Source organism: Pholis gunnellus (assembly GCF_910591455.1).
Source record: "Pholis gunnellus genome assembly, chromosome: 6".
NCBI classification, from domain to species: Eukaryota; Metazoa; Chordata; class Actinopteri; order Perciformes; family Pholidae; genus Pholis; species Pholis gunnellus.
The window spans coordinates 15,218,825-15,235,393 of NC_136532.1; the positions used below are offsets into that span (position 1 = coordinate 15,218,825).

General features: G+C 40.9%; 1 protein-coding gene across 9 annotated transcripts in view; it reads right to left on the reverse strand.

The window, feature by feature from the left end:
* The window catches only part of trpm3 (transient receptor potential cation channel, subfamily M, member 3), a gene marked incomplete at both ends in the record, with an annotated part of 121,564 nt that overhangs the window by 55,597 nt on the left and 49,398 nt on the right, over nucleotides 1–16,569 (reverse strand). For all 9 annotated transcript variants that reach the window (XM_079161179.1, XM_079161178.1, XM_079161186.1 and 6 more), the window contains 3 exons: nucleotides 895–1,108; nucleotides 2,082–2,283; nucleotides 4,656–4,735. In XM_079161179.1, the coding sequence (XP_079017305.1) occupies nucleotides 895–1,108; nucleotides 2,082–2,283; nucleotides 4,656–4,735 (496 nt within the window). The remainder of the gene's footprint in view (nucleotides 1–894; nucleotides 1,109–2,081; nucleotides 2,284–4,655; nucleotides 4,736–16,569) is intronic.

Here is a 16,569-nt window from a genome sequence, read left to right on the forward strand (position 1 = left end):
CACACACATGCTGTCATTAACGCTGTGCTTCTGGGGAAAAACAGCATTTTTTTTTGCCACTATATTCATTGCTACCAATCGTATTTTTTTTTGTCTCAAACACTGTTACCCAATCATCTTGTTGCTGTCAGACACTGTTTCTGTCTGGAGATCCAGTCCACTGAGCCCCTCATACAGTAAATCCTGCTCCAGGCCAAATTCATCCAGCTACTCAGTATCTCTGAAAAGAGATATCCTGAGGCTAAAGAGTCTCAAGGTGATCTTCTCCACAACCTTGATACTTCAATACTCATAACAGGGAAAATCCTGTTTCTTTAACTGGAATACCACTCATTGAAGAGTATATATTCATGATAGGCTCTTATTGTGTCATTTATGTCACACAACAAATTAAATTATAACTCTTTTAGCTTTTTGTTCAGTCTTCCCTGATATAAATACAGTTTGTGTAATACATCTTGTTGTCTAAATGTGATCTTTTTCATTGGCTTTCAGCAATAAAATAAGCAGTCTAGACTCCCTGAGAGCTATTCTTCACCTGTCTGCTCTAACTATAAGTGTCTGTAAGTATAAGTGAGCGCTCTTAATATACTTAAAATAACCCCTTGGCAGTGATCCAGTGGTTCGACATCTTAACAGCCCTGAGGGTTTTTACAAATGGATATTTAATAGTTGATAGTGTAACACACTCATCATACTCCGAGCACAAGTGCATAGCCGCTTATTTAGTATAAAAAGTGAGGCAGCACATTAATATCTTAAATAAAATATTTTTTACAGGGCCCAGAAATATTTGCACAAACATGCAAACAAATGCAGCACAATGTTTCACTGTAGTACAGGTTGTTCTCCAGTAGTTCTCAAGACACGCTGCGTGTAAGTCCTGTACTTCACCTGTGTTGACTCCGCCGGTGAAGATCCAGGCTCCTGTTGTCATGGCAGCCTTAATGAGCCCTTTCCCAAAGACCTGTTTGAGTTTGGGCTGTAATTCAAAGTTCTGCAGGCCCCCGTGGACCGAGATGAGCAGCTTGGGCAGATCCAGCTGCCACTCCTTGGTCATCAGGTGTAGCAGCAGGTCAGGCTTGGTGTCGTAAGACACTCGCACGTACTGAAAACAGTGGGGCATGTGTGAGTGAAGTACAGAGTAGCGCACCGGCATCACCCTCAGGCACATGGTGACTTGAAGTCTGCATGTGCCTGAGACACAAACAGCAACACACGCAGACACATACACTACGTGTCATAAAAGCATGCAATGTGAAACGAATCTGTGAGGGCAAAATTATGAAATGGTAAAACATCACATGAATCAGCAGAGCTGCCCGAGTGTGTGGCTTTCATTTTTGAGGATACAACAGTATTGAACAGATGTTTGCGGTGATTGGAGAACCACATGCATTATAGAGCATCTGTTTATCTATCTAATCCACCCTCAGACACCCAACCTGACATGTGTCTGGATGAATTATTTAACACTGGGAATAAATCAGACATAATTCAGCAGCCGCATTCATCTGAATTCCCTGAAAGCTATAGCATGTGTGATGTGATCTGTCACTGTGGTTAGCCTAGATGGTGCAAGTATGAATAACATGCACAATCAGACTAAAGTACTTTTGGAATGGATCAATTAATCAGGAACAATTTTATCTGCTGCAGTCTTAGACGCAATAATTACATTATAAGTATATGTAATTACTTAATGATTACACTCATTAGATTGATTTTGTTCTGTCATGATATGATGCATTATATTGCACATGTGTGATGCCTTTAAATTTGAGTATTACAGTGTAAGAGAAGCTTGATCAAAACCTTGACTCAAGAGGAGTCTTCATTACAAGTATTGTCATTTGCATTTGGACTATGTATGAAACGTTTTAATTGCCGGAAAACCTTGCCAATCATAAATATATTCAACTGTTTTCCCAACGCTGGTATAACTGTGCTATCCAGACCAAGAGCTGAAACTGAGAAAACTGGTTGTTTGGATGTGTATTTTTGTGTAAAACTGTCAGGTTGTTCTGTTCTCGTTTGCCTTGGGACAAAATGCAACACAGTAGATTTGTTATGAGAGTCACCATGGCTTTGTTGGAGTGTCCTCCTCCCTGGAACTCAATGGTGCCGAATGCATCAGTGGGGCTGAGCTGTGTGTGTTTGCAGATCGACCACTTCTCCGACAGGCTGTCATTCTTAGCCAAACGCTCTGCCTTATCATTCTGACTAGTTGATATGCCCGGGGGCAAGCCCACATGCTGGCCTATCAGACGACCACAACAGCACCTGAGAGGAGAAAGTAAAAGTGCATGTAAGGCTACGTTCAAATTACAAGCTAATGTGGCAAAATACAATGTAATTAATCTCATGTGACACAGATTCAATTTTGTTATTTTGTAGATTGGAAACTGAAATATATATTTTTTCCAATCATGTGCCAAAGAAATTAACACAAACAGAAACACTCACATGCACATACACTACATGTTATAAAAGTATTAAATGTGAGTTATCCTTAATCGGTTACATCATACGTCTGATCACTGGCCATGCGACCGGTGTGAGAAGGTTCTGTAAATTAAATAAACATTACGTTTATTTACTTTACATGGAGCTCAAATTGATACCGAATTATGTTAAATTATGTCCGCTGAATGAGTTAGTGTCTGTTTATGAGTCGTAAGAAATCATAAACTATCTTTTAGAAGGAGTAGATGTTTAGCGAACAGTTGCCTCGTCATCAGTCATTTAAAATGTAAATCTAATTTATCAAACAGACTTTTCACAGTTCACTCAGTTCATCTGATAAATTCAATTTTTCCCAACGCACAACTTTTTGATTTATATGAAAATCATGTGTAACAGAAATTGCATGGACGTGCTGAATGGCGGTTTCGTGCCATCAAACAGTAACTTCACACATCTTACTTTAGTTTATTTAAGTTAGTTCACAGAAGAGCTGTCAAAGTTAAATATCCGCCGAAATGAAAAGTCTGCTTTAAGAGACATTACAAAGTCATGAACCCAAATCTGTTAAATTGAGAAATATGTAAACAGAGTCTGGCACCAATAACTCCGATGTGTATTTTTGTATTTTTGGATGTGTGTGATATTAATTGGCTGCATGTGAGGCGTTTCAGGGCAAAGATCCGTTCACACTGATATCAGATATGGGTCACTTCAAACATTACTGTGAACAGTTTAGGCAGAAAGATCAGAGCCAAAGCCCGAAGAGAAGCTACTGTAGTGTCGAGAGAGAGAGAGAGAGAGAGAGAGAGAGACCAAGAGATGGTGAGGAAAAGCTTGAGAGCTGCCATAGTCGTGTGCTTAACAGGAAGAGGTGGGCAAGGACGAAGTGACAGCTTGTCATCTGACTTTCATCTCCTGATTGGGAGGAGAGGAGGAGAAAGATCTGAAGGCCCCTGCTATCTTTTATTGGCTCTGTCTCTTTTTGTTTTCTGCTCCATGATGTTCTCCTCTCCTTCTCCCTTTCAGCAACTAGAGGAGTTAGCAGAATGACAGTTATATGAATTGTAGTATTCCTACCCGAGTACATGCTTATTCAGATGTACTGAATGCAGCGTTCATATTCTGTATTTTAACCTTAGAGGATGGAGTGGGAGACCTGGGAGGAAAGGAAGTCAGGAGGCTTTGATCGTCACTTCATGTTACCGTCATTTCTTACCAAAGGTACTTTGCCTCCCTCTGCCTAATGTGTCAACACACGTGTTTATCACTAAAAAGAGAAAAGTTGATTTGATCTTGAGGAACATCTCTTTCCCCTCCTTCTGGCTTCCACCCGCTTTCCTCAAGTTATGTTAATTCTGTTTACCGAACAAACAGTGCCATTTCCTGTGTGTGTCTGTGTGTGTGTGTGTGTGTGTGTGTGTGTGTGTGTGTATCTGTGTGTGTGAGGGCCGGTACTGCAGGAATTAGACTTGTCTCTGTGAGTTTGTCACCCAAAGCAACAACATCAGCTGTGGTAAAGATTTTGATAACGTCGGTGTGACAGTGATTTTGTTGAGCAGAACGAGAGGAGATGTTTGAGATAATGAGTGCTGAAGTGTCTCTCTCAAAACTACATCACATTTTGTTGAAGTGCTCTTATGATTACAATCATGTATTATTATATATCCTCACTACTTTCACAGTTACACATTGCTGTACTGCTAAGCAGCATACACCTGTGGGCTCGATCTTGAATGTTGCTTGAATTAATAACCTTTTAAAATGATGAAAGAATGAACTGGCCTGGCCCTGAGTTTCACATTTGTGATTTAAAAATGTGTAATGTCAGTATTTCAGCTCATTAGTGTAGAACATCTAACTGTGATGCAAATAGAGGCCAGCGTGATATTACTCTGAGGCATGTTTTCAAAGGTCAGTAGCGAAACAGGGCTCCTAATATGCTATCTGTGAGGTCACATTGGCTAACTCACTCATTAAGGTCTTGTAGCTTTTATAGCAAATAAAGAAGCAGCTTAATCCTAAATACATATACTTCTTTTAGCTAAAAAGTACTTTCTTTACCCTTTGCTTCTTCCGCAATTCAAAACAAAAAGAACTATCTGGAACTAAGAACAATGCAATTTACAGGTAAACACACCAAGTAATGCATTCATATTTTTTCCATCTCCTTCACATACATTATTACTTACCTATGGGGGTCTTTGGCGCTCACTATGATATGAACACATTCTCTCTTGCTGAATACTCGTTCTATCCACGATTTCTGTGCCTGCAGAAATGAAGACAGAAGAAATCAGTGAGTCTTTGACAAATAATGGAGCTGTGACCTGAGCCTGCAGGAGTGGCATCAGATAGACAGAAACAGGCTGAAATCACGAGCAGGCTTGTGTTTGACTCAGGAGTTCACCTGTAAAAGAAAGTGTTTTGTTTTTTTGTTTATCCTTCTGTCACTGTCTGAGGTTTGCTGTAGAAAGACTTTTCTCCCACGGTCTCTTTCTCTGCAAGCAGCAGCTCAGTTTTTTTGGGGGGGGGGGGGGGGGGGGGGGTGGCAAACCGAGCATGCACTATGAAATGTTGGACCAGATGTCTTTTTTTAAGTACTTAATAAAAATGAAACGAAAAATCTGCAATTTTACATCCAAGCCTGGTTTAAGAACAGAAATCACAGCACTGCAATGGCATACATACACAAACACACATACTCAGCAGAGAGGCACAGTCCCTCACGTATAATTCAAACGCTGAAGACACTCTGACAGAAATGTTTTATGCTATTCAGTGACTCCAGCTCAAACTGGATGAGATGAAGAGCTGGGAACGAGAAAGCGGATGCTAAATGCAGTCAGGCAGTAAATGATGTCAGAGTTCCAGTCCTTAGTTACTCTTACGTGCAGCCTTCTGAATGTATGTGTGTGTATATGAGCAAATGTGTGCATGTGTTTCTAAACTGTATGCATACATTTTGGTTCTTATATTCTATACAGTACTGAGACTTTCAAGGAATAACGCAGCTAGGCGAATGGTGTATTTGTGAAACCGTGACGCTCTGCAGTCGCAGCTGCTGCAGGTCTGAGTGACAGAGAGCCAATTATCCTGCATGAGACACGACAACAAAGACACAGAGCGAGCCTGAGCTATACCACAGGATTTAACATTAATACACATCTGCATAGGTGTCTCCACAGATACATGCAACACTTGTTACATATCAACAAGGATCAATATTTGCCAAGAGGCAATGGGTTGCATGTACTGTAGGAAACTCTTCTTAGAGCTAATCAGAAAGGAAACTATCCAGAGCTTTATGATAAATGTCTGCTTGTTGTATTTAAAGATGCACTATACTACAAATGGCTGGAGACTTGGTAGCCTAAGTGTCCCTTCTTTGGTTTGTTTGATATATTTTAGTTGTAGCTGCGTGCTCAGACTTATAGTTATAAATAGCAGTGCACTAAAGGGCAGGAATGGGCATGGGTTTTTTGCTTAAGTACCGTGCGGCAAGGTCAGTTTTAAAATGTCACCTACTGTACCGTTAAGAAACGGTTTCTTTAGGTTTGACAAGAGGAAATACATCAACCACACTTATTTCTACAAACCATTTGAAGATCACAAATAGTTAGGGTACTGGTACAATAAAGTGAACGTCCAGAAAAGACCACCTACTAAATGACTAAGCAAATGAAAAGACAGCACACTGAGGATTGGTAGACTATTATTAGATTTGCTTCGATAGGAAACCACCAAAATCACAGAAACTCTAACATGTTAATTTGGCAAAATAAAAACTGATTAATCAAAAAGACAGTTTGCGTGTGTCATTCATACTGAAATCATTGCTCATAAGTGTAAAAAACACGAATGGATGGTGGATGGAGCTGTGACATTTCATCTCCCTACTGCCAATAGACGCAGACTGGAACAGACTTGGTCCAACTTGATCCATCAGTCATCACGCCTAAATCAAATGGTTTGTGTCCCTCCTCAACAGTTTTTTTCCCCACTCTGTATTACGTGCCTTTTCCTGTTGTGGTATGTTCATTACCTGTGGAAATGAATTTAAGTTCATCCAAAACAGCTGTGTGTTACATAAAGTATGATGTACATTTTCTGTTTCTGTGATTAGGAGAATGTTACTCGCTGCCATTTGCAACTTTCTGGTCAGCGCTTTGTGGTTCAAAGGTTACACTTCCTGGGACGACACCAGCATTCCAGGAAGTGGACTCTGTCTGTGTCAGATTTTGTAGCGACGGAGCACCACACAAGGGTCCAGAATAGGACCGAATGTTACAACGGGACAGTCACAGACAACAAGGAGGACACACAGACCGGACTCCCAAACCCACAGCAGAGGGAACACAACAGACATGAAAACAAAAGGACAGAGCTTTTTTTTTTTTTTTTGCTTTTGATTATGGGAGAGCTGCCCCGGCTCTTCTCCCAGCCAGCAGAGCTGAGAGCTGCTTATACTAGGCTTTCCCCACCGCCACGGCTACAACAACACACGCCGCATCCGCCTGACTGGCCCTGTCACACCACGGCACGCCAAAACCCACCGCAACTGGCCACAAACAGGCTCGGCCTACACACAGGCACACTTACCCTAACACCAGACTTCCCACGATTAACCATTACTCTGGGGGGCTGGGGGGCTGCTTTTAGAGCTCACCCTGGCCACTATGACTCAGGGGGCCACAGAAACGCCCCCAGCCCCATTCTTTCCCCGACATGCTAGAACTGTGTATTCATCCGCCAGCTCATCCTGGGACAAAACTAGATCCGCTCAATGGTAGCAACTGCAGTTTTTTAGTATTGACAGGGTTTATGGCAAAAAAAATAAAAACAGTCACGCAATACAAAGTCTTTTATGTTCTCTAATCGAACCCTTAAAAGAGGGATCACAGTACTTTCACCCAAGAAAAAATATTTTCCTTCTTTTCTGTATAGATATGGTGTGCACATGATTTCTCTCTCACTCTTCCTCTCACGCTCTCTAGTGCTGCTTATGAGATTTGTCATGGTATGATGAGATGGCACATGGCCTGCACTCCATTGTATAATTAAGATTTATCACTGGGACACACACACACACACACGCACACACCAGCCGTGGGTTTGTGTGCGTGTAAAGACAGACTGTGCAGCAAGTGAGCAGCATCTGACAGCCTGTTCGGGGTCTTGACTCCATAACAATCAAATTCCTCCACCTCCTCATCCTCACTTCCCCCTTCTTTACTGTTGGATCTCCTTCTTATTGGCACTGGCAGGGAGCTGAATTGGGAACCATATCCAATCAACAGCCTAATCCCTTTGCACTCTCCTTTTTCCTCTCCCTTTTTTTCACTTTTCCTTTTTAAAAATATGATTGACTCAGCTTTTATAAAGACACATAGGTAGCTTGTAGCACTTTTATATGAGAATGTTTTTTAAATATTAAAATATTAGTTTTCTTGACAATAATTTATTCAAAACTGACATTTAACAATGGCGATATACTGTACTTACTGTCAGGATACCCAGATAATCTCCATTTCATGTTTCCGGTACATCTATTCCAAAAAGGGATGAAATCTAAATCATCACCTTTCCTCTTGTGCTTTATCTTCCCCTCTTTGTACAACTCTTCAAGTGCATTACATTGCATTTTGTTTTATTGCCATCTCAGTCATAAAAGAGACACAACTGCTTCCCTTTCTATAGTGCATCTTGATTTCCTCTTCGTCACACATGAAGAATTATATTGTAACTCAGATTATCAAATCTTTTAAGAATCAATGTCAGTAGACAGTGAACACATTCAAGATTAATTGGGGTGAGTTAAATGTATTTTTTTGTAATACTTACCCCCAAAAAAGTTTGACAAATTTGAAATTGAAAAACAAACAACCTTCCATTTGTAGTACAATTAGATGGTATTGCATTTTTGCTGTACTTTCAATCATTCATCTTAAAATAAACAGATGAAATAAGACAAACATAAAGACCAGAGATAGTTATGTTAGAAAATATACATTTTCTCAGATGCAGCACTCGCATACATACATGAGTCGGAGTGTTCTACCACTGACACTAACACTCTGAATAAACTCCTTTATCTTAAACACAAAACACTGCATGACATAAAAAAGTAGTAGCAAATAAAAAGTGGTAAAAACAGAATGATTTCCACAAATGGAGAAATATTGAGTAAAATTCAAATACAAAATTAAATTACCAAAGATCTGTTGTGGTGAAAAATCTTGAAGTCGTAAACAGGTTTATCAAACCAAAACTGTGACACAAGTCTGGTTTTCATGACTCACCTGTATTATGTGATGGGCTGCATTGTTGTGGCATTCCCTTCAAAAGCATGGTTAAATGTAGTGTTAGCGGCTTAAAATTAAGATCACTTAACGAAACTGATCAGAGCTACCTTGATCAGGCCACCTCTCAGTCAACTGGCAACTGGTCGTCTCTGGGACTATTAGCACTGCTGGTATGTGTGTGCTAGAGTGTGTGCGTGTGCATGAGTGTGTGTGTGTTCATGGTGCTGAATGTACACAGCAAGAGAGCCCTGAAACACCAACAAATAGTCTTTGCCTATGTCTGTGCGCAGGAGCTAAGAAATGTATTTAAAAAAAATCTCATATCATGACACTGCTGGTTAACTATCTTTAGGAAGTGTAACAATAACGTCTGTCCCCTCCAAAATACTGAAAGGTCATTAGCCTCTTCTAGAAACGATGTGCCAAGAGAATTACCCGCCGTGCTCCACTTTTCACAAGCACCTCACCTGATTTAGATTCAAATTATAGGTGGACTGTCAGGCTCTGAGTTGGACTGTGTGTGTGTGTGTGTGTGTGTGTGTGTGTGTGTGTGTGTGTGTGTGTGTGTGTGTTTGAGAGAGAGAAAGAAAACGATGGAGTGAGGGAGGGGGTCAGAGAGAGAGAGAGCTTCATCTCCTTCAGCCACATTTCTGTCAGAGATCAAGACCAAAAAGGGAGTCTGAATGGGAAGAGAGCCTATTAGGTGGAGCGACATGTCATTCACATAGCCTGCTCACCGACCTTATTTTGTCCTCCATGACACACACACACACACACACACACACTCGGTTACGTGAGTTTTTGCTGTTGCATTTGCAGTTTTCCTGCTGTTTCTTTTATAGCGCAAGGGCACTTTCCTATCTGTTTTCATCAAAGGGATTAACGGACCTGTTCATAATACAGACCAGGTTTAATTAGCTGGAGCAGTGGTGGAAACTGGCACATAAGACCGTAATCTGAACTAAATGAAGTCTAACAATACAAAAGCTGGAAAACCACAGAAAGTTAAGAGAATGTATTTTCCAAAAACTGTAATCCTTTTTAATTTAAAACACACATACACCAACAACAAAATGTGAATTAAAGCGAATGCCCCAGATTCGGTGTGAATGAAAGCAAATTTATTAAAAGTGATGAAAGACTCTTAAGACTGCTTAAAGGAGTGCACCTGAGTCAAGGCAGTCCAGAAGCTACAAGGCACCAGAGCCAGGTGTGTGTGTGTGTATGCACACATTATAAACTACACACAGACAAATAAACGCATACATATGAGCAAGCAGTGAGGATGGTAAGGTCCTACATTTCTACTTATTCCCTAGATTGTTGCCTGGGAGGTGCACACTAAAATGCACACTAACAGACTTTGTTGCACTTGTGTTGAAAAACATATATATTTTAGAGGAAACATACAAGCAGGAGGACATCTTTGTTTTGTTGATTTTACACTATATTTGCGCTATAAAATACCCTCTTCTATGTCTGCTAAAACTGTACTATCATGTTAATAGTCTCTGCAAATTCAGTTCATGGAAGCAGATTATGGTAACAGGACAACATTAGCAAATAAAAAGTATTTTTCAGCAATTCAGAAAGTGTGGACGGTACTGCTGCAAGCCTTTATTTGTCTTGCGAATGATAGCAAGCATCTCTAACAATATGTTAATGGTCAAAGCAGATCAGATCAGTCCCATGTGACCAACTGAATCTACTGTTTATTTAGAACTACTAAGCAACATGTCTTTTATGTCTACAAAAGTGCAATCAGACACAGAGTGGAAGGATATTGTTTAACACATGGCCTGCCAATGCATAAACACTGGTAGGAGAAAGTTTCTGCTGCCACATGCAAGCAAACAATTAGCACTGAAATGCAGCTTCTTTATGATATTGATATGTAGTGAAGTATGTCCTTGTTTTGCCAGTGAAGTAAAAACTTAAAAGCGTAACCTCCAAAGCAGGCTTTACTGTAACAATGGAGACCCACTGTATGCGACCAATTTACATAAACTCACGTCCGCCCTGCCCAGACGTATGCTTGTCCTACAATCAACGCTCCCACTGCTCTACCAAAGACTTGGTCTGTATCGCAGGTTACCCAGCATGCTTTGTGCAACAAATCAGTTGCTTCCCAAATGCAATGGGAGAGGATTTTGTTGCCAGTCTGGTCGTGTACAGTGGGGTTACAACTTTAAAGTTCGCATTAAGAAAGAAACATCTGTTACTGGTAAGAGACGAGTTAATTATTATCATAACAGCTTTTGGATGAGCGACAGAAAAACACAATATATTGAGGTACAGGGTTCAGTGTAAAAGCGTCTCTTTTCTGGTGCATGCTGAACATTTTACACACAAAGATGCCGTCTGTCTCGATGCGCGTGTTCTCTCCTTTACAACAGGATTATTAGACATCAGCGGGTTAATTGCTGTGAACTGTTGCAATTTGTAAAATGAGTATGAACTCTGACGCATATTACATTTTGTGTAAGTGATGTTCCTTGACACAAATAAACACATGTACCCCCTAATGGATGAGATGAGCATCTCAGCAGAGGTCATTTGGTCTGTCCTCTCCCGTCGCCGAGGGAGTGATCGTGACGCTTTTGTGCAATGAGGAAATCCAGATGTAACGGTTTGGGATGTGTGAGCTGGTTAAAACATGGAAATGGCAAATGAAGAAGCAGATGCAGAACTGTTAAACAGAGAACACATGTACTGATAGAGTGGTACTCTATCAGTTCAGACTTGAGCAAATCTGAAGCCCTACAAATGGCATTACTGACTGGTCAGTCTACAACCCAACAGGCACTCTTCGACTCAGGTTGGCAAGAGCAGACATGACCTGAATTGCACTTAAGTTAAAATACATTCAGCACAGTCATTTCACCTTCCATCTCTATTACAGTCATCTTCTCTTAATGTCACACTGAGTGCCTCGGTCCATCTCTGTTTATCCCTTCTCTCTTATTTGTCTTTCTCCTTTATCAAGTCCATTTGTAACCCCATAGAACAGCAGCCAGGAGTGAACCATGCACACCATGTAACCCAAGAGATGGGCAATATTATAAACAATGACCTTCACAAGGTAGCCATCTTGGGTAAGTCAATGCATTGGTAAGCACTCAGTGCTTATTCCAGACCTGCAAAGGGCAATGCCCGCACCATGTAGTTACTGCTTGCATTAAGGATGAGGTCATTGCTTTTAAATGCAATCTTGTCAAGGAGAAGAACCACTTATGCAAGTGAAATAGCACTAACTGACTTGAACACATGCAAACACTGAGTTTATCTTCCTGGAGGATAGCTGGCAGCCATGAATATGGGCCACACACACATTCATGCTCTCTCTCTCTCTCTCTCTCTGTCTGTGTCTGTGTATCTTTGTCTCTGTCTCTCTGTCTGTCTGTCTGTCTCTGTCTGTCTATGTCTCTCTCTCTCTCTGACACACACATAAACACACAACATTAGGCTTCCACTTGTTTCAGATGAAGTGCCCCTCCTCGGGAGGTGAAGGGTCACAGGGTAGAAGTCAGACTCGGAGGGCGCCGTTGATAGCAATGCTAACGTTAGCAGCAGTTAACAACGAGCAACCGTTATTATGTTCACAAGGCAAACTCTCAAAGTTATCTTTATTGTGCTAGATGCAACTAAACTGATTTCTGAATGCGTCGGTTTTGTCATCCGTCGCTATGACAGCGAGTGGACATGCAAGCTGAACATGTAGATAAGTCATGCTGTTTCAATCAGAACACCTGGGTGTATTTTACAACGCAAGGAGGATGGATTATTAGCCAGGCACAGGTGAGAAGGCTATTCTTTTACAGCTGTGAAATCTGTGCCTGATCGGGTCTGTGTCTACCTGTGACGGGTCTGGTTTGGTTACAGGTAGTGTATTTCCCAATCTTTTTGGGTAAAGTCTTTGGACTCATAGTCCAAACCAACATCTCCAACCTCTACTCAGCAGCTCTTCTGTGGTCTTATAGACTGTAGGGAAGTTTTACAGACAAGTACTAACTACTAAACAGATCGTTTCCACTACTCTGTTGTGCAAAATTGCAAAATGGCCACTACACAAAATAACCCGCTGCAGAATGGGTGTTTTGCACTGGAGCCTCAATCCAAAACAACCTTTTCCTCTTCTATTCTGGTAGACTGGAGGACAGCAGCAGATTGGTCAACACACAAGACAACCCCTGTGCAGCCCAAACCAATCCGTCTCACCTCTCTATTCTCCATGAAGTGTAACATAAACTCAAGGTAAGCAGCACTTTTGAAACAAGTACTAGGAATTTTCATACTTTTAATAATACCAGTGACAGAAAGATAATTAGGAGTGAAGACTCCGGAGGCAATTGCCCACAATTTCATCATGCTCGCTATGTCGTCCGAATAGAACCGCGTAACAACCACATTTTAAATACAGCTCAGTTCAATTCAAAACACAAAACATTAATAAGCTCTAAAGATATTCAAGGAGAATGTATTCAAATCCTTTAATTTGTTACGTGCCACTGGGATTCTATGTTTTAAACACAATACAAAATGCACCCCGTGTAAACTTAAGCTGCTGATTAACAAGCCTGTCAATGCGTTTCTTTAGCGCTTAGCAGCAGGTATTGTGTCATCCACCTGCCAAAAATTTTTAAAAATAGCATCTCAGCAGATTGGCTCTTCTCTCCACCTTAGTGGTTACTTTAAAAAAAAAGATTTCAGAAACAGTTTACATAAATATTAAAAAATATACATACAACAATTTTAGGTTCAACAGATGAAGACTTGATAACATATTGATAACTATAAATCTGCTCCTCAATTGTAAATAGGCTTTTCAGGTTGGTGAATACACTCACTTATGCTTGGGTTTACACAATCTAACTCAATGATTACTAATCATTCTCAACATCATTGACCAGATCAGCGACTAGTTATCTGTGTCTGACCCTTCAACTTAATGGCCTCGAGGAGACCTTCACTGAAATGATCTGGAATGAGATTTCTGTTAATCTGCGTTCGTCTTCAGGGCAGTTTGCACTCAGGTTTATAGAGTGACTGATATATAATTTATGGATTCGACTACAGCCATATATTGTCCTATAAAATAGAAAGCGTGGAGTAAAATCCTTGAGGTAGCAGTTTTATTTCATTCCGTTCTGTATGTTGTATGCTTGATTTATATGAAGTGTAATTGAAATAGTATATTCCCCTGAAAAAAAAAAAAAAAATCAGCCACTTCAACATTTCACATATTGATGGCTTTCTACGAAATAGACCTAAGTGCACTTCGACACACAAGTCACGTCCTCGGCAAGTAATTGTAAATCAGAGCCCAATATAAAAAGGATAAATAGAGACTGACATAAATCCTGTGGTGAAGTTATGTGAGAATGGGGAATAGAAACTGTGAGAGGGGGAGAAAGGGATCAGCATGGCTGTGTGTGTCGAACACTCAAAGAAATGGAATTATGAAAAATAAAAAAAAAACAGCGACATAAAGGCATTTAATGTTGCTTTAATCAGCTGTGTGTTAATGACCTTATTAAGCAGATTGGGCCAGACTTGACCGATCCACAAAAAATAAATTTCTTTGTCAAAGTCATTATAAAATTCGGAGTTTCAACTCTCAGCTCCACTGAAGTCAGTAAAGTCTGTTGGCAGGCCGCCACTTTAGTGCTAGTGCGATCTCCGGCCTCAATTTACCTTATTCAAATCATCCCAATAAGTTCAATGCAGTGGGCTATACACACATAAAAATGAGAGCACTGGTATCAGGAACTGTTTTGCTCAGTTACTGAAAGGGTGAACAAGACATTGAAGTTAATTGCATCACTGTAAACATATTATATTCATGCATGTGCTGTTTTGCGCTTCAACAGAGGGTGAGTATCCCACTGCCTTATAATTCAGCACACAACAGACAAGAAGACAAGAAATGTTTAAGCGTTTCTTTTTACAGTGTGCTAGGGCATTTTCTCTTCATATGCGATTACTAGTGTACGAGTGCGCATGTGTGGGTGTGTTCAATGTTTGGGTGTAATGAGTGAATGCTTGCTTGTTTTAGCTCCCGTCGTTTTCAATCCATCTCCTGAGGCTAGAATAAGCAGCTCTCTTTCCCACAGGCCTCCGCTAAGCCTAGCTGAGCATCTGGCCATGCGGTCTCTAATCAACACTGGCATGGCCATTCTGTCTGTGACAGAAGGGGGGGAGGGATAGGTTCCCACTTAGGGGGGTTGGAGGTGAGGGGCTGATGTCAGCATGAAAGGAGATGAGGAAGAGGGAAGGGGTTCGGTAGAGAGTGGAGAAGATAGAGGCAGAGGTAGATGGTGGGAGAGATAATGTGAGGGAGAGGTGAAGTGGGGTGAGGTGGTGGTGAAAAGAAAGACAGAAGAGGGACAGACAGAGAGAAGGGGAGAAAGTGGGAAGATGTATGTTGTAAGAAAGGCAGGAGAGAGTACAAGGAACAGACAGTAATTCTGAAGTCAAGATGAAGTGGAAACGACTGAAGAGAGAAGAAAAAGAAGAAAAGGGAGAATAACCTGTCTGTTGTAAATCAAGGACCAATCAGGAACCAGTAATAGAAAAGCAGTGGATGTACAAAGAGAGACAGAGAGGAGAGAGGAAGGGAAAAAATAGACTGACAGCGAGGAGAGATAAGCTGTATCCATTTTGTCTGTGTCAAGATGAGGGCAGAGAAGTGACAAACCTTACATCAGAAGAAACGAGAAGCCAGCAGAGAAAGAGAAGTGATGAAAGAGAGAGTGAGAGGCAACTAGCCACAGTGAACGACAAGGGGAGCGACCAGCCAGTGAACCGCAGTCAGTAATGATCACACAGTGAGGTTTCGTTAACCTCGGTTTGATTGACACATGTCGAGTAGCCCGTAGGACGTGAAGTCAGGGGTCAGAGGGAGGAAAGAAACAGGAAGAAGAACTAGAGAGGTTGTGTTTCGAGTGGTAGTGTTGCTAGGTGTGTTAGCATTAAGATGTGCTGTGCAGTTTTGGTGTTGTTAGGTTGGCTTGTCATGGTGTGTTTCTTTTGAGTCATATTGATATCCACTGTGTTTGGTAATGTTCATATTGTTTTGGGACATGCTGTTTTGTTGAGTTGAATTTCATTGTTTGAATAATTTGTAGCCTGCAGCTTTACAATCAAAACAGTTGACATTTCATTTGGCTTTTGTTTCATATTTCCTTTCCCATCAACATCAACCAACAATTTCCAGTCGACAGACATGGAAACTGTAATAGTTGGTTGGAGCAGTAAACAAAAACACTTTCATAAAGACCGAAAAAAAATGTTGGTTTAGGGGTCATTACCATTATTTACAGTTATGTTTCGTTTCTCTGTCACATTGTTCGTAGAGGTAGCTTGCTAGCTATGAAGGAAGATGACATCACCGTTCTTAATCCCGCCTGCAAAGCTGTGGTTTGTCGATTGTTTCTCCATCCGGTGGAAACAGACATCAGTGCACAACAGACCTATTTAAAATCGCTTAACAAAAAAGAGACGTGGGCAATGATTCAGAAAGCTGGAACAAGGCTTTGTAACCCATTGTACTGTTACACGTGCTGGCTACATTTTGTTTAGTTTTTTTCTTTGTGTGCTTTTTTTTTAGCTTGAAACTGTATCTCCACCTGTACAGCACTGTTGCGGTCCTCATTATTCTGTTGCTTTGGCTGTTCCACAAAATGAGTTGCTGTTTACCAGACCACTGGCAATATAACTTGAACACTGCATGTTACCACCATTATCATGAAGTGCCACATGCAAGGGCACAACACGAGCTGTTGCACAACTGTGCTGAGTT